At 36.0% G+C, this 27,874-nt stretch overlaps 1 protein-coding gene across 1 annotated transcript; it reads right to left on the reverse strand.

Moving 5' to 3' along the window:
* Positions 1 to 16: 16 nt before the first annotated feature.
* foxj2 (forkhead box J2) lies at positions 17 to 26,011 on the reverse strand. Its single transcript, XM_087286790.2, has 10 exons — positions 25,757 to 26,011; positions 23,006 to 23,328; positions 16,976 to 17,050; positions 16,723 to 16,809; positions 14,551 to 14,646; positions 11,382 to 11,535; positions 11,046 to 11,303; positions 10,863 to 10,964; positions 6,465 to 6,833; positions 17 to 2,032 (listed from the first exon to the last, which is right to left on the reverse strand). Exons 2-10 carry the CDS (start codon positions 23,309 to 23,311, stop codon positions 1,929 to 1,931), a joined length of 1,551 nt encoding a protein of 516 aa, XP_087142916.1. The 5' UTR covers positions 23,312 to 23,328; positions 25,757 to 26,011; the 3' UTR covers positions 17 to 1,928.
* Between the last annotated feature and the right edge of the window lie 1,863 nt (positions 26,012 to 27,874).

Below are 27,874 nucleotides of genomic sequence, written 5' to 3' on the forward strand. Positions count from 1 at the left end.
TTTAAAATCATAAGTATTTCCTTTAATTGTTCTTTTAATTAATTGCTATGTGACAACATGTAATAAGCAATAGAATTCATCATTTCATAATACACAAATATATTGTCATAATACACTCACTGGCCACCTTATTAGGTACACCTGTCCAACTGCTCGTTAATGCAAATTTCAAATCAGCCAATTATATGATGATGATGATAAGATGATCTGCTGCAGTTCAAACTGAGCATCAGAATGGAGAAGAAATATGATTTAAGTGACTGAACGTGGCATGGTTGATTGTGTGCACAACCATCTCTAGGGTTTACAGCAGGGGTGTCAAACTCAATTGCTGGAGGGCCGAAGCCCTGCACAGTTTAGTTCCAACCCTGCTCCAACACACTTACCTGTAGGTTTCAAACAAGCCTGAAGGACTCAATTAGTTTGATCAGGTGTGTTTAATTAGGGCTGGAACTAAACTGTGCAGAACTGCGGCCCTTTCGGAAATGAGTTTGACACCTGTGCTTTACAGAGAATGGTCCAAAAAAGAGAAAATATCCAGTGAGCGGCAGTTCCTTGTTGATGTCAGAGGAGAATGGCCGGAGTGGTTCAAGATGATAGAAATGCAACAGTAACTTAAATAACCACTCGTTACAACCGAGGTATGCAGAAGAGCATCTCAGAATGCACAACACGTCCAACCTTGAGGCGGATGGGCTACAGTAGCAGAAGACAACACCGGGTGCCACTCCTGTCAGCTAAGAACAGGAAACTGAGGCTACAATTCGCACAGGCTCACCAAAATTGAACAATAGAATATTGGAAATGTTGCCTGCTCTGACGAGACTCCATTTCTGCTGCGACATTCGGATGGTGGGGTCAGAATTTGGCGTCAACAACATGAAAGCATGATCCATCCTGCCTTGTATCAACTGTTCAGGCTGCTGGTGGTGTAATGGTGTGGGGGATATTTTCTTGGCACACTTTGGGCCCAATAGTACCAACTGAGCATCGTGTCAACACCACAGCCTACCTTAGTATTGTTGCTGACCATGTCCATCCCTTTATGACCACAATGTACCCATCTTCTGAGGGCTACTTCCAGGAGGATAACGCACCATGTCATAAACCACGAATCCTCTCAGACTGGTTTGAACATGACAATGAGTTCACTGTACTCAAATGGCCTCCACAGTCACCAGGAATCAATCCAATAGAGCACGTTTGGGATGTGGTAGAACAGAAGATTTGCATCATCTCAGGAATATTGCCAGCACCTTGTTGAATCTATGCCATGAAGGATTAAGGCAGTTCTGAAGGCACAAGGGCGTCTAACCTGGTACTAGTAACTTGTACCTAATAAAGTGGCCAGCGAGTGTATAGCTCAGTGTATTGTTGAACCATTAAATCTCCCACAAAAATTGTTAGTGTACATGCAATTTGTTGAAAGTGCAATTAAGACAAATTCTTTGGTCAAACTTTTTTTATGAACCGACTAATTACGAGTAGGAAAAGCCTGTATCAGCATTCAGCAAAAATACAGCCATGGTCTTCTGGCTTTTCGAAGTGCTAACGTTATTTACATTGTAATATACTGACGTAAAAGGCAGCCATCTGTGTATAACTTGGGATAAGAGAAAACGGATGTTACATTAAAGAAAACATTGTCAGAACTGATCCACCCGTCTTCCAGATCTGGAGCAGAACAGGAACAAACATGATACCACTGCACTGCATTTGGTAAACCTTGATGCATTTTCTGATTGTTCACAACGATGTGCTTGACCTGAATGATGGTCAATGTTAAGGTGGTTCTGCTTTTGTTCCATTTATGTATGAAAGATGATGAACTAGCTGGCCTCACCTCATGTTGACAGATATTGATGCTTTTTTCAATGATTGGCTCATGTTTTCTTTTACTTTATATGCATGTCTGCCAACAATCAATTCTATTCAATCAAAGAGTCCCAGTCGAAATCGTCCTGGATTTCTTCACTGATGCCAGTCTTCAGGGGTGGACGGGCAGATGGCGTCAACGGTTGAGTATGAAGTGCTGCGTGAAAGCAAAATAATGTCGTATTAGGAGCAGTATAGCAATGATCACTTCCCAATGTCCCAATGGGGATTTGTTGTTGAGGAGGAGGGGGGAGTAAAAAGAGGATGGTTTTTTTTTTTAATTTGAAGGCTATCAGCGTCTTGCAAAAGGATTTTCTTTATTTCCATAACTGGTTTATGGTTAAATAAGAAGCTGAACCAAAAGGCAAAGCTCTCGATTTACTGGTAAATCTACGTTTCTACCTATGGTCATGAGCCAGGGGCACCGACAGAGAGGAAATTAGGACGATTCTAAGAGAATACCCCCAACCACCAACCCCATGTAATCAGCGTGACCCATGGCGTGTCGAGTTTCTTCGCTGGTGTTTTGTTTGTTCTGAACGCTTTTTTAATGTACAAATGGTTTAAATTTGCTCATTATGAGGAAGGAACCGGCGGACGTGCAGCAACTTTAACCATAAGGTAAACACAAAACAAAACATTTCATACGGAGCTCCTTTACAGGACTCCACACTTGTAAACACTCGCTCCAACGGACTCGCCCGGCTCTCAGTCTCACCCACACTTGTCAGCGCTAACAAGCCGACCAATCACAGAGCTTGTGCTACGCGTCGTTGCGACGTGTAGTTACATTTTTTTAGAGGACGGCCACGGCGAGGGCTATGCGTCCTTGCGTAGGCTGTGCCATAGCATACATGCATGACGCAGAAGTATAAACCAGTCTTTAGTTGCACGGTTAATCATTGAAAGATCGGGATCTCAACACCCACGCAACTATAAATTATAAATAATGGTGATTTGCGTACGTTTATTAATCCTTCAAATTGCTGCATTCAAATCTGCATTTGAAACATGCAAATATCGAGAAAGAGATTTAGTCTTTGAAGTTATTTATGAAGTTACAAACAGTCAAATAACACAGAAGTACTTTATGATAACCGTTTATAGTTTAGATCAGGGGTTTTCAAAGTGTGAGGCGCGCCTCCCCTGAGGGGCGCCAGAGCATGTCAGGGGAGGCGCGGGAAAAATATAATATAATAAAAATATAATTATTAAGTTTAATTATTATATGTATTTTTTATTATATTTAAACGTTTATTTTAGGCCTGCTAATACAATGGGTAGGTTTCTGAGACCCACCCCGATTCAAAGCTGTAATGAAGTTTACGGCCCTTTGGCCGCCGGGAAGGAGGCGGAGAACCGAAGCAGTTTTAAAGTGATTTATTAATGACAGTGACCGCAGCTCCGTCTAAACCAAAACAAACGGACGGCAGATCCTCACGGAGACTGCCGTCAAACTGAAAGCAAAAGTAAAATATGTCCGGGTCCGGTTCTCTCTCGGCTTCCTCTGCCCTTGTTCCTCCTTTTATGATCCAGAGTTCCTTCCGTGGGATCTGAGGCAGGTGCGCACCGCAGGTGTATCCACTTACGCGGTGGCCTCACTCCGTTCCCACGGCGCTCGGCCACGCCCCCTCGCCACAAAAGCCTTCAAGTTCAGGGCTTAAACCCAAAAGACGACGATATGATGATCAGTATTTGAGTTTATGATTTACGTGGACAGGACCAGCTGATCAATCACGACCTTTATGTGTGGTTTGTCAAAATATTTTGGCTAATGACAGCATGAGACCCGCTAAACTTCCACTATTTTGACTGGGATGGACAGTTCTTGGATCTGTTCTATTCATATTGAACCATCATCCTAGTTTTAAAAACGTTATATTAAAATACTTGTTATTATTCTGTAAATAATTGCACTTTCATGCAAATGATGATAAAAGTGAGTTAACAGTCTGGCATCTGTCTGTGTCTTTATATATACTGTATATATATATATATATATATACTGTATATATATATATATATATGTGTGTGTGTGTGTGTGTGTTTGCGTGCGTGCGTGTTTGGGAGGAGGGGGGCGCCAATGGATAAGTTGCGTCAAAAGGGAGGCCCACTGTCTTAGACTTTGAAAAACCCTGGTTTAGATTAATCCACTGATGTTTATTGTAAAGATTAAAATCACCATCATATGCATTTAACGTGATGCTCAAACAGGCCAGGCACTATGGGGGCTACTCCCATCATTCCAACCTTCAGAACACACATTTAGATATTGTATAATATGAAATTGCAATTACAATATGGAAATTGTGCAATTAAAGCAATAGTTGAGAGATTTGCTCCCCGCGTCAGGTCAGGATGCACCCATTTATAGCCTTTAAAGCGCGCACCGGCAGCTAGGCGCACTCTTGAAAACGACTAGTGTGTCACGAAGGCGAGCAGTTTTTTAGTTAAGGGATATGTAGCCTAATAAAAATGTTTAGTTGGACACAGCACAGTCCCACAATAATCTACACTATAATTAATATTACAATTTATTATATTCATTAATATTTATATTATTAAAACGAACCTATGAAATTGACCAAACACAGAAACATTTTGAATGTTTGCTTTCATTTTCAAATTGCAAAAGCCAATTTTACAGTTTTGTAAAGAAACATCCCATTATGCAGCAGCAGTGTCATGTTAGGACACTTAAAAATGCCTTTTGAGTTTAAAGATGATCGGCCTGCTAAGTCAAGTTTACAGTTATAAATGAAATGGGTATAGTGCGTGGATCCACCTCTCACATGCGCTGCAGGTAGGCTGAATGATAATTTAAAGATATGTAATTTAGCCTATACTGCTATTTGCTCATGCAAAATTAAACATCAGAAAATATACTGTAGGCCTATTTTAACAGCTAAAATACAGTTAGCATATCGATTTTCTTTTGACTTGTAGCTCATGGGCCTAAAAATAAAAATGTAACCTGAAAACATTATTTAAAAGGGTTAATAAATAAAATGATGGGTAGGCCTAATAGCCTAATGGTTTATGATAAATTTTACAAATGCCAAACAGACAATATCACGAAAAAAAAGGCTCACTTATGATAGCCTAACATAACTCTTTATTTTTTTTACCTTTAAAATTATAAAAGACAGTTATATAGCTGGTGGCGCAGTAGGTAGTGCTGTCGCCTTTTAGCAAGAAGGTCACTGGTTTGAGCCTCGGCTGGGTCAGTTGGCGTTTCTGTGTGGAGTTTGCATGTTCTCCCTGCGTTCGAGTGGGTTTCCTCCGGGTGCTCCAGTTTCCCCCACAGTCCAAAGACATGTGGTAAAGGTGAATTGGGTAGGCTAAATTGTCCGTAGTGTATGAGTGTGTATGGATGTTTCCCAGAGATGGGTTGCAGCTGGCGTTCTCATCTCTGGGAAACATCATAAATCATGTGTGCTAGATTGTGGCTGTTTCTCAAGTTTAGTTCCAATACTGAAGACTGCAAGAACAGAGGACGCGTGAATCTTCCCGCATGTGTTCTTGATAGAGGATGCACCAATGCAGACTTGAGCACCGATCTTGCTCTATAAGTCCCAGAAGTCATTGCGACTGGAAAGCGCAGCATTTTATTAAGATTTGTCTAATTTTTCAGAGATATCACTTATTTACCTCAGGAGTTGCTCTAAATGAAAAGGTAAAGGTAAACATTACTATGGACATCTTAATAAAGGAATAAACACATGAAGGGTGTTTATTTGCTGAAATCCATATTAAAATCTGTTTTATTTATATTGTGCAACGCATATAATGTTTTTAGGCATAGTATATATATTGAAAAGGAGGAAAACAATAAGTCCTTGTATAATTGATGTAATGTTTAAATAATTTTTCATTTAAAAAACACATGAATGTCATGTGGCCATCAGGAGGAACGCAGCATCTCATTTCTCACAGGATGCATTCTCTGTTCTCACGGTCTCCCGAGTTCATTCTTCCAAGGACACCTGGCAAGACCGGGTTCCACAAGAATGCAAGTCTGTCCTCTGCGTTCTTGGAATTGAGAAACAGCCTGTGTTTGCCTGAAACGTGTGTGTGGTTCTGCGGGTCTGCAGCTGGATATTTCTCCGACAGCAATTACATTATTTAACCAATAGGTGGCGACAACCAGCCATCAAAACATGAACAGGAAGTTTTATGAGTGAATGACTGAATCATTTCTTGAAAATGAGACTAAAAATAATTATGAATTGTACAAATTATAATGTAAGATTTCTACATTTAGCGTCATTAGCAACAGTAGTAGTAACAGTGAATTTTTCACAGAATATTTTACGATTTATTTTGATTAAGCTGATTATTTCTTCATTTTATTTTGAATAAATGTACAGGTTCTAAGTTCTGTTTGTTAAAGCCAAAAGTGTCTTGATGTGCTGTTTTTGTAAAAATGGAAAGCATCCCTCCCTTTTTGGCTGATTTGAAAAATGATTCGATCTGTGACTACAAAAACAAAACGTGATCCGAACCGTGAGATTTGTGATCCGTTACACCACTAATGTAGTCTAAATATGCACTGTTCCTATATGGACGTAAGTGATCTCTGGACATACCGCTGGGAGTCATGGGCTGGCTGGTGGTGGGCTGCAGTCCCCCTGGGGTCTGTGTGGTCTGGTTCTGGGCAAGAGGGGTCAGGTTCCTCCTGGGACCCTGTAGAGGAGCTTCACCGCTGCCAGGAGGGAGCTGGGAGGGGTAAATGAGTGGAGATGGTTGAGTTAAACTTGACAGTGTGGGAGGGTTAGTGGGGGGCATATTGACAGAAGGTGGTGCCATGTGTCCGAAAGAAGATGGACCACCAGACGACGAGCCAATGAGACCCTTGTGAGTGAAGAAACGGTTGAGCGAATCACAGAGCGAGGTGAAGAGTGCTGGATCCAGAGCCCAATCTCGCAGTTCGGCCTGACGCATGCTTTCTAACAGGTCTGCATGAAAACAAAACAGTTACAAACACATCATAAACCTTCCCCTTGTGATGCTGGGCAGTTTAGAATATTGGATGCAGTGATAATTACACATGTATTGTTTTTTTTCAAGTCTGTAAAATTGTATTGAGCTGTTTTTATTTTTTGTTCAAAAAAAAAGATTTATTTTAAATAAATTGTTAAATATATGTTTATTTTGTGTTTACGTTGTGTATAAAAAAATGCTCTACACTTCAACTATTAAGTTTCCAAGATTTTTGCTGAGAATTTTATTTTAGTGTGTTGATACACTTCCAACTGAAACTGAATATTATAGAGCAGTGGTTCTCAAACTATAGTACATGTACCACAAGTGGTATGCGGAGGAATCGCTAAATAATTCAAGTAAAAAAAAAATGAACACACTTTTCACCTTTTGACGCGTATGATAATAACAATGTGATCAGGAAATAGATTTTAATAGGCTAAACTTTTTATTTTATTTTCATTTTTCTAATGTTCGTTGTGTATTCTGTCATTTGAGGTTATTTTCCTCCCCATACTTGTAACGGTTGTTGGGGGAGTATCTCGTATTTTTATAACCCAATGTCGACAGATATAGTTTAATTTTTATAAATTAACTTTTAAAATCACATTTTAATTTAAATGTTGTCGTTTTATTTATCTTTTTTTTTTTTTTTACCTGTAAGTGTGTTATTGTTCAAACTATTTATTATGTTTAAAGTGGCTGACAATAATAAATATTCATAATATTAATCTGTAGTTTTGTAGTAAGCTGTAGCCGCTTAATTAGGCCTAATATGCATTTCAATACCAGCCATTATGGTGGTACTTGGAGAAAAAGTTTTAGAACCACTGTATGTATGTATGTATGTATGTATGTATGTATGTATGTATATATATATTGTATATATGTATATATATATATATATATATATATATATATATATATATATATATATATATATATATATATATATATATATATATATAAATATAATCTGAATTATTAGCCCCCATGAATTATTCCCCCCACTGTTTAATTTTTCCCCAATTTCTGTTAACAGAGAGAATATTTTTTTAACAAATTTCTAAACATAATAATTTTAATAACTCATTTCTAATAGCTGATTTATTTTATTTCTGACATGATGACAGTAAATAATATTTGACTAGATATTTTTCAAGACACTTCTATACAGCTTAAAGTGATATTTAAAGGCTTAACTAGGTTCATTAGGTTAACTAGGCAGGTTAGGGTAATTAGGCAAGTTATTGTATAACGATAGTTTGTTCTGTAGACTATCAAGAAAAAAATATAGCCTAAAGGGGCTTATAATTTTGTCCCTAAAATGTTTTTTTTTTTTTTTTATAAAAACTGCTTTTATTCTAGTCAAAATAAAACAAATAAGACTTTCTCCAGAAGCATTCTCATTAAGCAAAACATTATCAGACAAACTGTATATATATATATATATATATATATATATATATATATATATATATATATATATATATATATATATATATATATATAAATAAATCACCCTCTTTAATATTGCTTTTCTGTTGGAAGTATACCAACATATATTAGGAAAAGTGTTGCCTACGTAGACACTTTTCAGACTCCCCTAGTTACAATTTTTTGAAAAAGCGACTAGCGACAAATCTAGCGACTTTTTGGTGTTACTGGAGATGAGCACAAGCAGTTTCTAAAGTAATGGATGCTTCCATTGTAGATGTGCATTCTTACAGTGACACATCTGTTATTAAACAGAACAAAACTTAAGATTAATTTGCTGCTCTTCACTTGTTGATAACAGGTGTCTCTTTAAATGGCATGTACAGAAGCTGATCTGGGATCAGTTTATTGTACGGAGCGCGTCTGTCAGCGCTTATACTTCACTGGTTTAGAGGTTGCATATGATAGGCGACGATCGACGCACAGCTTTAACGTAAAGAAAGTAGGATAGAATAGTAAAATATGGGAGAATTTCGGCAGAAATGGGTTTACATGAATGAATCAAACAGGAAGTGTTTGTAGAGAAACAATTTTGCGAGGGAACGCAAAACATGTTTGCGAGAGAACGCAAAAACCTTAGAAATATAATATCATACTTTTTTTTTCTCTCCCGCCCAAATTTTTTTTTTCTTCTATCAAATATTTTTTTCCCACAATCACGTCCCTTCCGGGTTTCCGTACTAACTGGATTTTCATTGTAAACATTAAAAACAGGTAAAAACGTATTATTTTGTTTTTCATACATTATGGGCTCTATTTTGACAGTCCATGCGCAGAGCGCAAAACGCAGGGGGCAAACGCTTTAAGGGCGTGTCAGAACGAATTTTTGCTAATTTACGGACGGGAAAATTCGCTTTGCGTAGGGTTGAGTTTATTTTCTTAATGAGTTATAGGTGTGTTTTGAGAATAAACCAATTAGAGTCTCATCTCCCATTCCCTTTAAGATGCAGCTGCGTCGCGCCAAGAGCGCATTCGCTATTTACAGGACGCAAAGTAAGTCTAAGAGTAAAAAATTTGCATTTCACAAGCAAACAATTAACAGTTGACAGTTTTTTAACAGAACATCTACTAGAATAAGAGATAATGGAACTACTTTCACATTCGCTCTTTGATAGGGAAACCTTTACGCACAGACATCCATTAGCCTATAAATAATTAATTGCGTTTGTTAAGTGCAAATATTTGTTTCAAAACTATTTCTATATTCAGTTCTAATTTCTAGCAAACGAATAAATGAACAATAATGACCAAGAGTGGTCAAAATACCGAGTTATTTCCAAATACACCTGCCATGCCCCATATGGTCTAAAACCTGACAGGTGGGCAAATCTAAGCTTGTTTTTAATAAAACAAATATAAATATGGATATAATAAATAATACTGCTAATAATAATAACATTATACAAAAGCAAATTGTTATGAATGAACTGAAAAAGCCTCCCGAGATGAAGAAGACATAAAAGCAGTGATTTTTCATATTTATGTAGGCTAGAAAATAATATGTTTTGTAATATTTTAATCCTTTATATTTATATTCTATATCTATTCTTATTATATCCTATATATATCCTTAATATTTAAATTTTTTCATATGTAAAGATATTTGCCTATTGCTCTCTTGTGCGTATTAAGCAGTGTGTAAGCGAGGCGCAACTGTGCGCCAGAGTTTAGATCAGGTTAGTTTTGGTCTAATGAAAAATTTATTATAGTTTCTCAAAATAGCGACGCGCCAGCGGTCTGCCTCAGAACGCCAACCTTTTTAGACCAGAACGCCTATGGGCGCACAAATGAGCGCTAATGCATTTGCTATTTAAACAGCGTAGCGCAACGCCTCAAAACGACTCTTGGCGGCAAGCTAAAACTACCAAAAGACTATTGCGCCGTGTCTTGCGCCACATTGCGCTGGGTGTATGATAGGGCCCCTAGGTTTTTAGTTGTGATACTCCCAAAATCAATTCGCATAAATCAGCAGATTCTTTTCAAAATTCTCAGCAGAAATCGGATAAAATATCCTCAGATTTTCTCTGGCCCTAGTTATTACCTTGTCGTTTTATTCATTTATTACACTCTTTGAAGAACTCAACATTCAAAATCAACTTTAAAAATGAATAAATCAATGAATAAAACTTAAACATTTTCTGTAAATTAGTATCAATATAATGCATCTTTGTTTAATTTCAGTATTTTAAAAAGTCATTTTATTAAATTTCAGAAATAAATTAATTTTAAATTTAATAAAACAAAAATCTAACGTGAACAGTGTACAAAATATTTTCACAATTAGCAATTTTCATCCAAAGTGAAACTTTGTCTGGCTTTGGACAGTTTTTTTAACTACTACTTTAAATTATGGGAAACATTACAATGTTCAAAACATGCTCCCCAAAGTGGGCATTTTTGATTCCAAATAAACTCCAAACATGTCAAGACATTCTTCTCTGGAACTCAACTGTAAATTTCGAGTGGAAAACAAAAGTATTGATTCTATATCTGACTGCAGTACTGACCAGGATGACAAGAGAGGTCAATGTTTGCCCAATCCAGACTACTGGCGATTCTGAAACTCTCTCTTAAAGAGTCCGGGTTACTGAACCAGTCTGCAGGAACAACTTTAGGAGATAAAAAAGAAGATCAGTTCATCTGGACACTCATATTCCACCAACAGATCACTACTGAGCAGTTTTACTCACCGTTGGGAAGCACCTTGTCAGGTTCAGTGCTGGAGTTTGGATGAATGCTAGAGTTCTGGTTTGGGTTCAGGGTGGGGATAAAGCTATGGGGTGCATTTGGATTGAAGTTACCGTTGGTATTGAGGTTTGGGATATGAGTTGAGTTTGGGTTGATAAATTGGTTAATATTGGGGTTTGGACAGGGGGAGAGAGGAGGCAGGGTTGGGGTGTGAAGGGGTGTACTATCATGGGTGAGTCCAAGTAAAGTGGAAACGTCCGCTATGAGAAAGAGAAAGATTGATTTAATAATTGTGAATCTTAATTAATGAGCTTAAATGAAAAAGCAGTTTTACTTACATTGGGAAGTGACCTTCTCTCTCATGGAGCGACAGAGCGACTGAAAGGAGTTGTACAGATCTGGAAGGTTCAAATCAGCAAAGGAGAAGCGAAGAGGAGGATCAGCATGAGGGTTTGATGGAAGAGATGAGGGAACTGGGATGGCTGGACGTTGCTGCAAAAACAATGAGGGATAAACTTACTTTGGATAAATGATATTATATATTTTTTATTTATTATAACAGTTTAGCCAAAATATAACAAAATTATGTCATGATTTACTCACACAATAAACTTATTGTGTATTATACACACACACACACATATACATTTATATATATAGATTATAGATAGATTATATAGATAGACAGACAGACAGACAGACAGACAGACAGACAGACCGACCGACCGACCGACCGACCGACCGACCGACAGGTACACACACACACACACACACACACACACACATATATATATATATATATATATATATATATATATATATATATATATATATATATTTTTTTTTTTTTTTCACAAAATAAAAAATGTCAGAAAAAATTCTCTCTTTGGATTCTACAGAAGACCTAAGAGGCCATGCATTGTTTTGTCGTGATCATGACTTAATTATCTCCTGATCACGACAAAACAAGAAGTTATCTTGTAATCAAAACTTATTTTATTTGCTTTAATTTATTTATGTATTAAATATTAAAATTTTTATTATTATTATTATTATTATCACCCACCAATGTATGACCAGGCGACCTATTTTTTCTGCCTAGATGCCCTAGACATGCCTACACATAGCCGCTGGAACCAAGTTAAGTGTGCAATACACAGGCTTGTACGGAAGGCATTTTTACAGAAATCAGTGTAGTTCAGCTGGACATGTAATGCTACAAATTTGGGGCAGGTGCCACACTTCTGCTCAAAGCAGTTCTGAGCTACAGGAGGGACGAAAATTATACAAAATGATGTATCCAAAAGCACAAGAGAAGGATTGTTTTTTAAATTTCTTTATTTAAAATAACTGAGTTGGTCTGTATTAGAGATGTCAATTTCCACAAAATCCCTTGATCGATGATCATTTAAATGAATGATCAATTACAGATTAATCGTTAATCACCACTCCATCATAAACTCAATAGATACCTCCCACTGTAACATGCATATAGTAGCTTCATATTGCATTATTTGCAGAGATTCACATTTAAAAGTTATTCAAAGCAAAAGCAGGATTGCGCCATATAGAATTGCTTTAATATGGTAACAGTTGAGGGAATATTACTGTAAATAATGATATATAATCATATACAGTTGCAATCAGAATTAGTACTGAACACCTTTACTGTGTTGCACGAATGCACGTCTGCAGTTAGGCTATTCTCTCCCTGTTGACAGGGCCGATGCAGACTCACTGCTCTTGGCTTAACACTCAAGCTGCCTGCTTATCATAAACAATCATTACGTTACATGAGGAATATTCTGTTTCAAATGCCAGAGTGTACATCTGAAAATTATCAATAGCCTGGTTTCACATTAGGCAGGTAATATATTTATAATAACAAATACATAAATAAATACAAGCAAAGAAATAAATCATGATCACCATATAACTTTTTGTTATGTTGAGATCACGAGAAAACGATATGTTACGTCGAGATCAAAACATAATTAAGTCATGATCACGACAAAACAAGATAGAAAAAATATTTGAATGCATGGCCTCTTAGGATGTCCATAAGACTCTTTTTTTTCAGTTGAACTAAAGTGGCTTTTGAACTGCATTGACTTCCACTGTATTTTTCACAAGACTTTACAGAAATACTACAGAAGTCATGGGGACCAATGGAGAACCATTGGTTTGGAGAACCATTTATTCAAAATACCTTTTGAGTTTAGTAGTTTAGCTTTTCCTAACCTTATAATGTTTAATCAAAGCTAAAATGAAAACTCTAGGCCTGAAACCGACATTTCTGGATGCACTTAGCCAAAAATCGAAACTGAAAATGCTAATAATTATTTTGAATTTAATTTAATAATATAAAGTCATTTTTAAATGCAATTATTTTTCAATTTTAATTCAATAACTTGTATTATACTGATAAAAATAAATAAATGAATAAATAAATAAAAATAAGGATCAGTGAATGAGTAAGAAGACATGATTTTACCAGCGTTACCATGGCAGCACAGTGGCATTACTGAAAGCAGCAGGAACATGTATACAACATAGAAATGTCCTGTCAGTGCTCTTGTGCTTTGGTAGGCATAGCAACAAACCACCGTTACATAGCCCACCCATTGAAATGAATAGATTTAATAGTGCAGCACTACACACAGTGCAGTGACTACAGCTGGAGGGAGAGTGAAACCAGGGCACTGAACACTGCAGGGCAGAGCAGCGCAGCACAGCCTTGTTTTCAGCAGGCTTTTTCTTCTGGCCAAAAACCAAAAATGGCATTTTCGGTGGTTGAAAATCCACTACATCTCCACAAAATATAACTCTTCTGGACAAAAACACATTTTCTCTTGTGATGTATGCAGAAATTCATTCTTTCGCAAATTTAACGCAAACCCACACTGATTTGAGTGCAGTTCCCACATCTCAAACTCCATTTTAAAAAAGCACCAATGATTAAAGCCACCTAAACTTTTGTCATTTTCAACAACTTGTTACAAATGTAAATACTCCACATCACATTATGGAAGAAAATATTATAAGAAAATATTCATATTTCATCCTTAAGCTGCAGCTTGTAAAATAGCACACAAGTCATACCAGCTATTTTCATAATGATTTTAATTTTTATTGAAGCTTGACAAACTTTTTTGCATTGCATGGATAAGTAATTAAACGTAAGGGTGAGAAAATTCTGAGAAATATGAAATATGAATTTGCTTCATATAAACATATTTTAAATGTTCCTAAAAGTTTGTTTTTTGTCTTTTGGTTCTTTGAAAATGTCTTAAAAGGCTGAAAACTCTGCACCTGCACACCTAGCGTCCTGTAAATGCCCCTAAACTTATATGTCTGAACTATGCATGCATTTAGATTCATTATAAGTGGAAGTGACAGAACCGTTCTATTTTGTTCATCTCACGCTCATTTCCTTAGTTTTAAGCCTCAAGCTCTGGGTTAAGAGGATCTTAATGGAAACAGAAAGCAGAAGAAATGACTTCGAACCTTGCATGGAGGAGGAGGGAATGTGCTCTTGGTGTCTGGCTGAGGGGGGAGGGGCTCCGGTTGATTGGCAGGCAGTTGTGTCTCTGGGAACGGAGTCTGAAACAAAAGTATTAGTGAGTGAAATATTGATCTCACAGATGTGATGAAATCCTTCATGTGATTATTTCTTGGCCTGTCTCGACAAATAATTTTTCTTGCGTGAAATATTGTCATAGTGATTTAATTATTGTGATCATATTATTATGTAAATATATGATCAACTCATGTTATTGTCACACATCAGACACATTTCACTCAAAACTTAAAATTTTCACCATTTACTCAGCCTTCGCTAGTTCTAAACATGTTTGAGTTTCTTTCTTCCGTTAAACACTATAGAGGATATTTAGAAAAACTTTGGAAACTGGTAGCCATTGACTTTTATGGAATTTTCATTCCTACTGTGGATGTCAATGGTTCCAACATTTTTCAAAATATTTTCTTTTGTGTTTAACAGTAGAAAGAAACTCTTAAAGTAAGTAAATTATAATTTTTTGGGTGAACTGTTCCTTTCAGACCAGTTCATGCCTCTGATTATTAATTCGTAATTCATTTTCCTTCGGCTTAGTCACTTATTTATCAGGGGTCGCCACAGTGGAATGAACCGCCAACTATTACGCAGAGGATGCCCTTCCAGCTGCAACCCAGTACTGGGAAACACCTATACACGCTCATTCACACACACTCATACACTACAATTTAGTTCATTTAATTCATTCATAGTGCACGTGTTTGGACTGTGAGGGAAACCGGAGCACCTGAAGGAAACCACCGCCAACACAGGGAGAAACTCCACACAGAAATGCCAACTGACCCAGCCGGGGCTCGAACCAGCGACCTTGTTGCTGTGAGGCCATAGTTCTAACCACTGAGCCACCGTGCTGCCACCTCTGATTATACAACAGCATAATAATGCAAATAAGCACAATTACTTTCTAGGGACAAAACTATTCATTTTAGAGGTTATTTAGATTCTGTAACTTGATTAAAAAGGAAAAAAAGGAAATGTCTCTATGTCATCTTTGATGCGGGTGATGTGGAATGTACAGTAAATGTGCTGGTAAAATGCCTGACATTATTTGTGACTTGTCACTTTTAAGGACGCACACTGCAGCCTTGAAATGGAGTTTCCAAACTGTTAGTAGTTTTTAGGAAAATGTGAAAATTTAACCGTTCTTTGTCTGTCAGTAACCATTGTTTCTGAAGGAGTTTAATGCTGATGACATTCATGTTTAAGTAAACATTACAGACGACTTATACCAGGGGTGGCCAACCCTGTTCCTGGAGAGCTACCTTCCTGCAGATTTCAGTTGCTACCCATATCAAACACACCTGAACCAATCAATTAGGACCTGAACACCACGGGATAATTACAGGCAGGTGTGTTTGATATGGGTTGCAACTGAAATCTGCAGGAAGGTGGCTCTCTAGGATAATGGTTGGCCACACCTGATTTAGGCCGTACTCACACTAGGTACAGTTGCCTCGAACCGGGCCAAAGCACGCTTGTCTCCCCTCCCGTCTCTTCCGACGGCCCGTGCTCACACCACAAACGGGCTTCGGCACGCTTACGTCATCGCTGCTGCGCTGTTCAGTGAGAAGCACTCTCTCACTCAGCATCACAGTGGAGATTTCTCTAGTTATATCATTTCAGTTGTTTGATATGCCATCAGATATTTCGCCGAACAGATCCGCCACTTTTGGCGCTTATAAACAATCATAAAGCTCTCGTGCTGCAGGAATGAGGAGGTCTGCTGAAGGCGCGCAGCTGTCGTGCAGTGAGGGGTTTGTGTCTTTAATAAACTACGGCATATGAAACAGCCCCGTAAAAGTCATGTCTCGCTTTCAGTTTCAGGCTTTGGCGCGTTTTGCACTCACACACAAGCGTACCGCGCAAAGCCCAAGTGAACCTGGCTCAGGCACACCTCTTTCAACTGGGCCAGGGCTGGCCAAGTGAACCGTGCATGAGCCCGATTCAGCGCGCTCACACTTCTCAAACGATCCGGGAAACGGGCCTGGGCACGGTACGGATGGCATAGTGTGAGTAGGCCCTTAAACTGTCATGTCTACTGTATGTATTGCCTGAAATGTCGATTGATAATCATTAATGATTATTGTGACAGGTCTACTTACTACTACTTGTTCATCCTCAGGATAAGGACGTTTGACTCCTCTCGGTTGAGTGGATTCAGGCGGTACATCCATCGTCCAGTATGATCCCTAAAACAGGTAATTATTTTAGATTAAGGTAAAGTAATCCTAGAAGTCTGTGGGTTAGAGAGTATTTAAAATGTATGAAAAGGTTTAAGTATGGAAACAATAATATTATGTCAAATAACTAACTGTAGATATCAAAGAACAAAACAATGAAATGATTGGACTTCACCTTTCCAGGATCACTCTGAGGTCGAGGAACTTTCCGGAAACATTTATTGAGGGACAAATTGTGGCGAATTGAGTTCTAAGAGAACAAAAAAAAAAACATATGCGTCTATTTGTATCTACAATTTTTTCATACAGTACTGTTTAATAGTTTTGAGTGGGTTAAGAAATCCTTTTTTATTCATTAAAGCTGAAATTGATCAAATGTGACAGTAAAATATGTAAAAATCGTATAAAATATTTCTACAATAAATAAATACGAATCCTTTAAAATTTCTGTCTGAATCTAGAATAATGTAATCATAAAAGAATAAAAGAAACAACTGTTTTCATGATTAATAATAATAATAACTCAATAATTATTAAGTTAGTAATAATAATAACTTAATAATAACTAATAACAATTATTATAATTATAATCAAATAATTATATCAGAATGTTATCTGAAAGATGTAAGAGTAGTGAGTAATGGTGCTGAAATGTCAGATTAGAGAAATACATTTCCTTTTCAAATATATTTCAATAGAATTCTATCTTAAATTGTAATATTATTTGACAATATTATTACTGTACTGCATTTCTGATCAAATAAATACAGCCCAGGTACCATGGAAAGCATTTGAAAAAATAAAAATAAATAATGAACTTTCAGTATGGAGAAAAATAAACAACCGAAAAAAAAAAAACATAAAAAAATTATAATTTTACCAAATCCAAACTTTCAGACCGTGTAAACTGTACATGTACTGTACATAAAAAAGTTCCTAAAATCTGCATATAGTAGATTCCTCAGAGTTTTTATCATTTCCAGTGAAAGAGTATCATATATCATGAATCATCACTTCATGAATTTACTTGAGAAAACCTTCTGAAGGGATTGCAACACATTTCCCATATCTCTGTGTATCACCACCTGTATATTGCATAATATGCTGCAAATGGAGAGCATAACGTCAATCTGTCCATCAAGAAAAACAAATGTGAGTGAAGAAAAAAAATGGCATCTTTACAAGCACAAACTGGTTAAGTGATGCTGGTAATATAGTTTCTGTAAAACATTTAGGGCGCTGAGATCAAGCTTAGTGTTGCTTAAAAATGTTTTTAAAACATTCAAAAACACTGAACTGTATTATGAACGACATTTGAAACTTGAAAAACTACAATGAGCTTGTTTTAGTTATCTAAGACACGATGAGTGATTTTAACGGAAATACTCTCAATTGTTGTGTGACAAATTATGGGATGCTGCCAAAATACACGTCAAAATAAAATGAAAGAAAAAAAGAATAGATGAATATGGGAAAAATAAACGTGAAAATAAATAAATGTGTAAATAAATACATGAATAAATAAATATGGAAAAACTACGTATATCTACATATATAAGGACGTAAAAATGTAAACTATTTTTGTGGATTTATTTATAATTCTTTGCATGTTTATTTATGTTTCTATGATATTTTTAGTCTCATTGTAATACGATACATGCGCTTACAATAATAATAACAATACATTTTGCATAATTATATGCAACTCTAACTCTAACCAAAAACATCACTTGCCATTTGTTCAAATTATTTGTTTAAAATAAGCTGAAACAACACAATTGTTCAGTTTTTTAGAGGATAAATTCATTAACTTTATGTTCAATCCATTTAAACTTGTAAAAACTAATAAGTTAACTCCTTCATGTTGTCCCAAGACAAATAGATTATGTGGAACCCAGTATTGTTTACAGTGTAAGTACATACATGCATTCCACACAATTAATTTTTGTTGGGAAAACATGAACAAATTCAGGAAACTTATTTTGTTTTTCTACAAATTTAAGTGGATTCAACATAAAGTAATTAAGGTATTGGGGAAAAAAAAAGAAAACTCTAAAACTCAAGTGTTGTTTCATCTCATTTTAAAGAAGTAGTTTTAAGTGTACCAGGGATGCAACAATACAGACTTCTCACTGTTTGGCTCGGTTTTAGGTTACAGTTTTGGTACGGGTCAGTGTATGATATGTTCAGTAAAAAATACAATACAAAATACAATATAGCAAAGATAATACTAAAATAAACAGTGCTTTTCAGGTTTTTTTTATGTACATAACAGTAATTTTACAACTGAAAAATATACACTGCATACTGTGTATAATCCTCACTGTATAAATTAAGGATTTAAGGATTAACCATTAATTGAATTGAATTGAATTTTATTTGACAGATTTTAGACAAACTGTACAAAAAGTATTCCATACACTTTGTTAAAAAAAACTGTCGAGGATAAAAACACAATAAAGCCCTGGGCTTATTTCCATTGTGGTCCTCTGTTAAATTAAAACAATGTATGGCTTCATAATACTAATGAAGAATAAAACAAACAGTCGCCACAGCGGTACAAACAGCCAACCTATCCAGCACAATGTCCCTCCAGCCGCCAACCTATTCACACTCAAGTAACATAATTTAAAAAATCCTCATCCACCATGCAAAACTAATTATCCTCATCAAACAACCATCTTTTAATAGCTTTTTTGAACAACCTTAAATCTTTTATTTCCTTGATTGCTTTTGGTAGTTTGTTCCACATGATTGCACTTGTATATAAAAACATATTTTTCCCCACTAAACTTCTAAATTTAAATAAACAAATATTAAAATCCCAACTCCTAGTACTGTATGAATGCTGTTGCCTCACCATTTGAAAATAGTTCATCAAATAGCTAGGAACCACATTATTAAACATTTTACGTACCATTCCCAGTTTTAAAAAACACACTCTATTACTTACAGTTAACATACCTAATGTATTAAAAGACTCTTTGTGCAAATGTGCTCTAGGATGCATTTTTAAAATTATTCGTACTAATTTATTTTGTGCCTTTTGCAATTTCTCCTTCAAATTTTGTGAGCAGCTACTGTACCAAAATGACGTAGCATAATCAAAATGGGGTTGAATTAAAGCTCCTGCCAACAATTGTAAAGAATGAACATCCAAAAGATCAGATTGCCTTGCTAAAAACCTAATTTTTCCACAAATCTTCGTAATAACTTTTTTTGCCATAGCATCTCCTGATAATTTATTATCTATTAAGCAACCCAAATAGTTTATCACATTTTTTGACTGAATTTTCCAATCATTAATCTTAACTACCAAATTATCATCTTTTTTTAATTTCACTCTTGAAGCAAATAAAATAGCCTCTGTTTTACCCATGTGTAAAGAAAGTTTGTTGTCTAAAAACCAGTTGTAAACACTTTTTAATGAGATAGCTGTTCATTTACATTTAGTCATTTGGCAGACGCTCTTGTCCAAAGTGACTTACAATTAAGGAGACATCCAGCAAATCAACACGAAGAGGAAGTACACACAGGATGTGCTAATAATACAAAGGAACTGTTAGTGCTCAAAGAATTAAGTGCTAGAGTAAGGGAGTGCCTTTTGTTTGTTTGTTTGTTTGTTTGATTGTTTGATTGTTTGTTTGTTTAAAAGTGGGGTGAAGACCCACTACGGGTAGTTGGTCAAGCCCACTCATCTGTGTGAAGCACACTTCATAAATGCATAGTGATATTTTTTGTGAGTGTGTAAGAAAGTGTATGGTGCAAATGTGCAAAAACTGGTGCAGTGTCAGTTAATGTTATAAAGATGAAAGATGAAAGAGTGTGTTTTCTATTCAGTCAGGCACATAGTGATTTCATTATCTTTTGTCTATTTTTAATATTAAATGCAGCACAATGAGAAAGTTACAGACAACACAACTTCCCGAATGTTTACATTCCAAAGAATGACTGATTGTTTATGCTCATTAAGTCACACTGGTGGACATAATTATTGGTCATAATTTCATTTTACCATTGAAGAAAAAGAAAGACTTAAATTGAGCATTGTAGCTTTCATTCAGCGCTTCAGATGAGGCAATATGTGAGTTCTGGGATTCTGGACCACGCACACTAGGCATAGGACAATAACTGTTTTCAAGGTAAACTGCCGTTCCAACAGTATTTGTAAGATTTTCTTTAATGTTTTTATTTATTTTTGTTTGTTTGTTTGTTTTTTTAGGACAATAGTATCTCCAGCAGAACAGATATCCAAAGATGCTCTTTTAAATTGTAAAGAAATCTGTGTTTTTGAAATTAATCGAGGCAGCAGAGGTCTAATTTTCATTATTTAGCCCGACATGTTTTTTGTTCCAAAATATTTTAAATGTTTCTTAAAACATCTTTTAAAATGTTTCTTAAAACTATCAGAAATGTTTCTTAAAAAAACGATGTTTTTTTTTACCCAGACATTTAAAAGGAACATATTTTAGGGCAGTAATCACAATACTGTGTAACCGTGACAGTTTTATCCAAGATTATCATACTGTCAGAATCATATTTCATATCCCATTTTATCCCATCATCTCAGTGGTAGAACATTACTCACGGGGTGCTGTGTTTCGGCACATGGACATCAATTTTAATATGCAGAGAGCCAATTCAGAGAGTAATTAAAGCAATGGGGAAAATGCTAATTATTTTTATTTTTTTTTAATTCAAAACCAAAAAAAAAAAAACTCTCTGTGTACTGAACCGTGAAGGTCGTACCAAATGGTTCAATAGAGTATTGCGGCATCCCTCGGTAAGGGCAACAAATTATACATTGTAGCATTTTTCTGCCATTTTTGGGTCCTTTTCACACCACACTGATTTATTTTGTCCGAACCAGTTGAAAAGAACCAAAATGCAGTCATGTGACAAAATCCACATCAATCATTGGCCAGAACGTATTTCCCAAACTGCTTTTCGATTGGTCAGAATTGACGTGCGGGAAAATGCAAATGGAACTCTCGCAAGTAAACAAACCGGAAGACACAAAATGTCACTTTTTACTACGGAGGGACGACTGCGCTGGCAGATTGCATCCCTGGTCATAGTATACTATCTAGTTTGTATACGTCACTTTAGATAAACTATACATTGCGAGAATGAAGCTGCGGCTGAAAACAATATTTTAGTGCATTACAAATGGCGAAGGCGCATCGGAAGTCACTTCAGGAGGAGGCATAACCGAATGTAACTAAACTGCGACATGGTCATCTTCTGGAAATATTACCAACAATCCATCAGGTAATGTTTTCCCTCTCTCTCTCTCTCTGTTTAAATCGTTGGTAAAGTGCTGTCAACAACTATTTTTCCATCACATCCCATAATGCACAGCACATCAGTCTACAGCAGCTAAATTAGTCCAAAAAGGCGCAGTGCTTTTTGCGGTTGGGTCTGTTCTAGTTCAGATCACGTTCTCACCTCAAACAAACCGGTCTAGGGTTCGTTTGAAAGCGTACTGAGACCCCCTATTCAAGGACGTCTCGGTATGCTTTGTTTGGTCTGCTTTTGGTGCGCACTGGAGTGCGATTGCTACATTCACACCAGCCCAAACGAAGCGCATCAAGATGGAAAACCAACTCTAGTGTGGTTCAACCAAATAAATAAAGGCAGGTGTGAAAACACCCAATTTGTATAGTTACACTGACACTATTCAATAAAATGTATTAATTAATTTATTGCTTTGACATTCTATAAAAACAAATAATAAAAACGCAATAATAAAAACGTGCTGTACCTTCAAGATGTGAAAATATATCTTCATTATTATATATACTCAAGTCTGAAATGTTTGAAAATATATTTATTTATATGTATATATTTGTTTTCAAATTTCCTAAAATAGTAATTTCTAAATAATGTTCTTAAACACAAATTTAGAACTAAATGGAACAAACCCTACCTTAAAAAACCTCTTCATGATAATTTTTTTTCCCATTAGGATATCAATTCCTCTCTTATGTGCAAAAAATAATCTCTAAGTCCTTTGAGTAAAATGTATTCAACTCGGATAGTATTTGGTCCCTCTCTAAACTGAGTAAAAGTAACTCAGCAGCAGAGTTTGTGTATATTTCAAAATAGTTTCTATATAGGCTTTCTATACCCTGTTCAAGCACTGCTGGGTACACGATGCATTATTTAGCACCAGGAAGTGGTCATGTAGTGGTCTGGCATTTACCTTCCATCCTCTTCCTGCTCTGCAGTAATACGGAAACGTATCGCTGATCCAAGTGTAAATATCATTCAAACTCAGCTTCATTTCAGGAGCTGAGCTGATGGCCATGGCGATCAGGGTGGCGTAGCTGTGAGGGGGCTTCACTTTGGAGTTCGACCCCGGCGACAGTGCGGGTATCAGAGGGATATCCTTCTCTCTTCCTCGCTCTTTTTTCCGTTCCACTCTTTCTTTCCCTGAACGCAAGGTGCTGATACCCAGCTGTGGGAGCCAGTCAATGCTGGTCAAACTAGAATCCAGTTCAGATGTCATGCTTGAGGAGATGTTGTCTGTGGTGCAAAGAAAGAAAAGAAAAACATTATGAGGAAAACACTGTAACCCATGCAGTCCAGTTTTAAGTGTGTTGCAAGAAAGTGATTTAAGGCAGGGTGTCTGCAGATTTCACCAAGTCAAATTTAAGACTTGAGACTACTGTGAATGAAGTTTAAGACCTGTATCACAATGTTGGACTCATTTGTAGTCATAATCCAGTACATTATATTTGGACTAACGAAAAACCTACAAAACAGTGTCAAAAAAGCAAAAAAAATAATGAAAGATTAGCAGGAGCTTTGATTATGCTACCTCATTTTGGTACAGTAACTGCTCACAAAGTATGAAGGAAAAATTGCAAAAGGCACAAAATAAATAGGTACTAATAATTTCAAACATTCATCCTAGAGCAAAAGAGGTTTTAAAGAATTGGGTAGGCGTAGGCCCACACAGAATGGGTGCGCGCAGAAATCCATAGATTTCCACATATTTTTAGCCCATCATTGAGTCTATTTATTTACTTGTGTAAATGCATGTAAATGTATATTTATTCAGGTTTGAAATTAATTTCAGCAATATTATTGACTAATATAAAAATGTTCATATGATTTATTTACAATACAGTTTGTTAAGTAATATTTTATGTCTTTTAGTAGATATATTAAGAGATTAGTTTTAGATGTATTACATGAGAGACTTGCTTTGTTTATCAAATAAGTGGATCTACAGTATTTGGATTTGCAATGTAAACATTAAAAAACAGTTAAAAAGGTATTCTTTTTTTATTTTATCTATTACATTTTCCGCTATGACACTCCCATAAATCATTTCACATAAGTTTTTTTTTTTTTTTTTTACAAAATTCTGCACTGAAATAGCAAAAAACGTCAACAGATTCTGTCTGGCCCTAAATACGAGTATGGGTAAGATTAGGTAAGAGTATGTTTTTTAACACTGGAAAAGATACATAAAATGTTTAATATAGTGGTTCCTAGTAATTTGGTGAACTATTTTTAAGTAGTGACGCAACAGCATTCAAATCAACAGCATTCATTCAAAGTGTTGGGATTTTAATATTTGTTTATTTAAATTTAGAAGTGTAGTGGGGAAAAATTTGTTTTTATATACAAGTGCAATAATGTGAAACAATTTACCAAATTAGATCAAGGAAATGAAAGACTTAAGAATGATAAAAAAAAGATCAAAAGATGGATGATGAGGTTTTTTTTTTTTTATATGTTATTGTATTGTAAATAATTTTGTTTCTGTTTTAAAATGTGGAGGCACTGTTTGTTTTATGCATTAACTGTATTTTGCAGCCATACTTTGTTTTTTTAACAGCGAGGACCACAATGAAAACAAGCCCAGGGCTTTATTGTGTTTTTATCCTCTGCGGTTTTATTTCAAAATGTATGGGCTACTTGTATTTTTGTAGTTTGTTTAAAATCTGTCAAATAAAATTCAATTCAATATTATGTTAAGTGACCACAGTTTAGGTTATAGTTCACCCCAAAATTAAAGTTTTGTCACTATTTACACTCCACCCAGTGGTTCCAAACCTTTATGAGTTTCCTTTTAATGTTGAACACACACAAAAAAAGCAGTTATTCTAAAGAAAACTGAAAATCTGTTTGACTTCCATGGTAGGAACAGCAAATGCTATAGATGTCTATGGTTACAGATTTCTTCAAAATATCTTCTTTTGTGTTCAACAGAAGAAAAATAAAATCATAAAGGTTCGGAACCATTAAAAGTGAAAAGCGAGTACATTTTCACATTTGGGTGACCTATTAATTAAAGACCATTTCATGTCACTGATTATGCACCAGGTTTTAAACAAGTAAAGGTTTTTTTTTGTTTTTTTTTTCAGCTGAATCAACACAATTCTTTTTTTGCAATAACTTAATTGTTTTGTGTTCAATCAACTTAAATTTGTAAAAACAATTAAACGTAATCAATTAGTGTTGGGACAACATGAAGGAATTGTGTGAAACCCAGCATTTTTTGTGTGGTTCAATAATATTCATTGACTGAATTAGAACAGTACCTGCCCCCGTGCTACATTTACTTAAAGCGAACAGAAAATAAACTTCATAAGCAGAGGCTTGTGTCACAAAAGTATGTTTAGCAACATCGCATTTAGGATGATGTCATAATTACAAAGGGGTAAATTTAGCTAAAATTAAATAAAAATAACGTTACATGTAAAACATAAAACGTATTTAAAATTTTAAATTGTGCTGTGCGAGGAAACAAGCTTTGGCTTGAATGCGTGATAAATGATCATTTTCGCCCATGTCAAACTAAAGTCCAATTATAAAACTAAGCTAACCGTGGTCACCAAGAGTTACTGCACGTCACAAACAACACAGCTTTGTCTATTTCGATTATAAACAACTAAGCGAACTGCATTAATATAAAATAATAGTAAAAACATAACGTTACCTTAATGCTGTCAATAGGCCACCGACTTCAAGATGTGTCAGTGTCAGTGTTTAATGCTGTCATCTGTTGCAGGGAGGAAGATGATCTCGTTTAACTGTCCTCCTCCTCCTCTCTCGTTTGTTTATCGCAACATTCTTTCAGAGTCTGAAGCCACAATATTAGCACGTTTTGTTTGGAAATTCTGTTTGGAAGAAGAAGAAGAAAAACCCTGTCGGAAAAAGTTCTTCCCTTTCTTTCTCGTTGCCCCTCCCTTTCTGCGAGCGTCGAACGTCATCGACTCTCCACCCTTCGCATGACATTTGAGAAGTCGGTGCGTTTCTCCTCTTCCTGTTTCGCTGCTGAAATGGGAGAGCAGTGGAGCAACAAGCGGGAAACCGCTGTAATAATTTCCATTAAGGTTTTCTTGGTCACGTAGTGATCTTTGCATCCTGATGGATTTCAGACTTGCCAAACACGTGTTGTTAATGTGGGGACAAAACCAAACCAAAACAAAAGCATCACACACTTAGGCTATCTAAAGGATAGTTCACCCAATAAATAAATAAATAAATAAATAAAATTCTCACAAGGTTCTAAACCTTTGCGTTACTGTCTTTTTGTGAACACACAAAAAATATTTGGGTGCACTGTGGGAATTAAATCAAACTTTTGTTATCAAAACATACATAAAACACGTGCATATACACCCATAAATTACTTGCATAAACATATTGGATATTCAAAACAATATATATATAAAACTTGCATATATACATAAAAACTTGAAGCATACACTCACATAAACTCGATCCTTGCACACCCACATTATCAGACACATACATATAAACTTTATGCATGTGCACCTATAAACTCTGAATATGAATATAAACTGGATGCGAGCATAAACACCCACAGAACACTTGTGCAAACATTGAAAACAAAATTCACAAACATATATACATTTAGTTGTGTATTTACATATATGCAAGTGATTTCATTTGTGTATGTGCATGAATTCTCAGTGTAAAAGGAAGTCGTTTCAGTTTAAAAGAAAGGAGTTTAATTTCAGCGTTTTGGGTGCATAAGGACGAGATCATTATTTATCATGAATCAGGTTATTGCAAAGCTTGGGAAATAGAAATAAAGCTATTAATGGAAGAATTACATCTGTTAAATAATGAAATAAATTATGCTAATTATAAAATAAAATATAAAAAAAGGTAATGCTAAGAAATACTCCAGCAAATTATAAGGTTTATAATGCAATTAAATTATTGCAAAACAATGAGTTTAATAAATATAAGGCTGCATAGGTGATTATTTAGAATGAAGTATATTTGTTTAATATTCGTTTGTTTGTGGCGAAGCAGTGGCGCAGTAGGTAGTGCTGTTGCCTTACAGCAAGAAGGTCGCTGAGTAGTTGGTTCGAGACTTGGCACAGTTGGCGTTTCTGTGTGGAGTTTGCATGTTCTCCCTGCGTTCGCGTGGGTTTCCTCCGGGTGCTCCGGTTTTCCCCACAGTCCAAAGACATGCGGTACAGGTGAATTGGGTAGGCTAAATTGTCCGTAGTGTGTGTGGATGTTTCCCAGAGATGGGTTGCGGCTGGAAGGGCATCTGCTGCGCAGGGCCGAAGTGGGACTCCTTTTCAGGCTAGGAGTTTCAAGCATTCGACGGGCCCACCTCAGTTCACGACTGACTATATTAAAATAAGATCATTTCCAATTCAGTTTCTAATTACACTATCACATCTTTTTCAAGAAAACAGCTGCTTTAGAATTTCAAATGTTCAAAACCTTATAGTTTTATATGTCTTAACAATAAAAATGAAAAAAAAAGAAAAATTACTCAGGTGAAAATCGAACACAGATCGACGACGTAGTAATGCAACGTGCTGACCACTGGACCACAATGGCGCTGTTACGCTTGTGTGGCCGGAATGATAGTTTCATCATTATTACCGTGCAGGCTGCATTTTGCTCATGGGGCTGTGAGACAATATATAAGAAGAGCGGAGCTGCGGCAAAATAATAAATAAAAAGATTAAGGCTATGGTCAAATAAATAAATGAAAAAAAGTGCGACTGCTGAGAGTGCAAGTAGCTAGAAACACTGACCCGCGCGACCAAAAAACGGACCGGCC

This window comes from Danio rerio, chromosome 16, assembly GCF_052040795.2.
Source record: "Danio rerio strain M-AB ecotype USA chromosome 16, GRCz13ab, whole genome shotgun sequence".
Classification (NCBI taxonomy): Eukaryota; Metazoa; Chordata; class Actinopteri; order Cypriniformes; family Danionidae; genus Danio; species Danio rerio.

Bases quoted from the DNA above. Each gene is read 5' to 3' on its own strand.
- foxj2 (XM_087286790.2), bottom strand. From the start codon at position 23,311: ATGACATCTGAACTGGATTCTAGTTTGACCAGCATTGACTGGCTCCCA. The intron at 11,536-14,550 runs GTTCGAAGTCAT...TTGTTTTTGCAG, and splicing joins TCCCTCCTCCTCCATGCAAG to CAACGTCCAGCCATCCCAGT. The intron at 10,965-11,045 runs GTGAGTAAAACT...TATCTCCTAAAG, and splicing joins TGACAAGGTGCTTCCCAACG to TTGTTCCTGCAGACTGGTTC.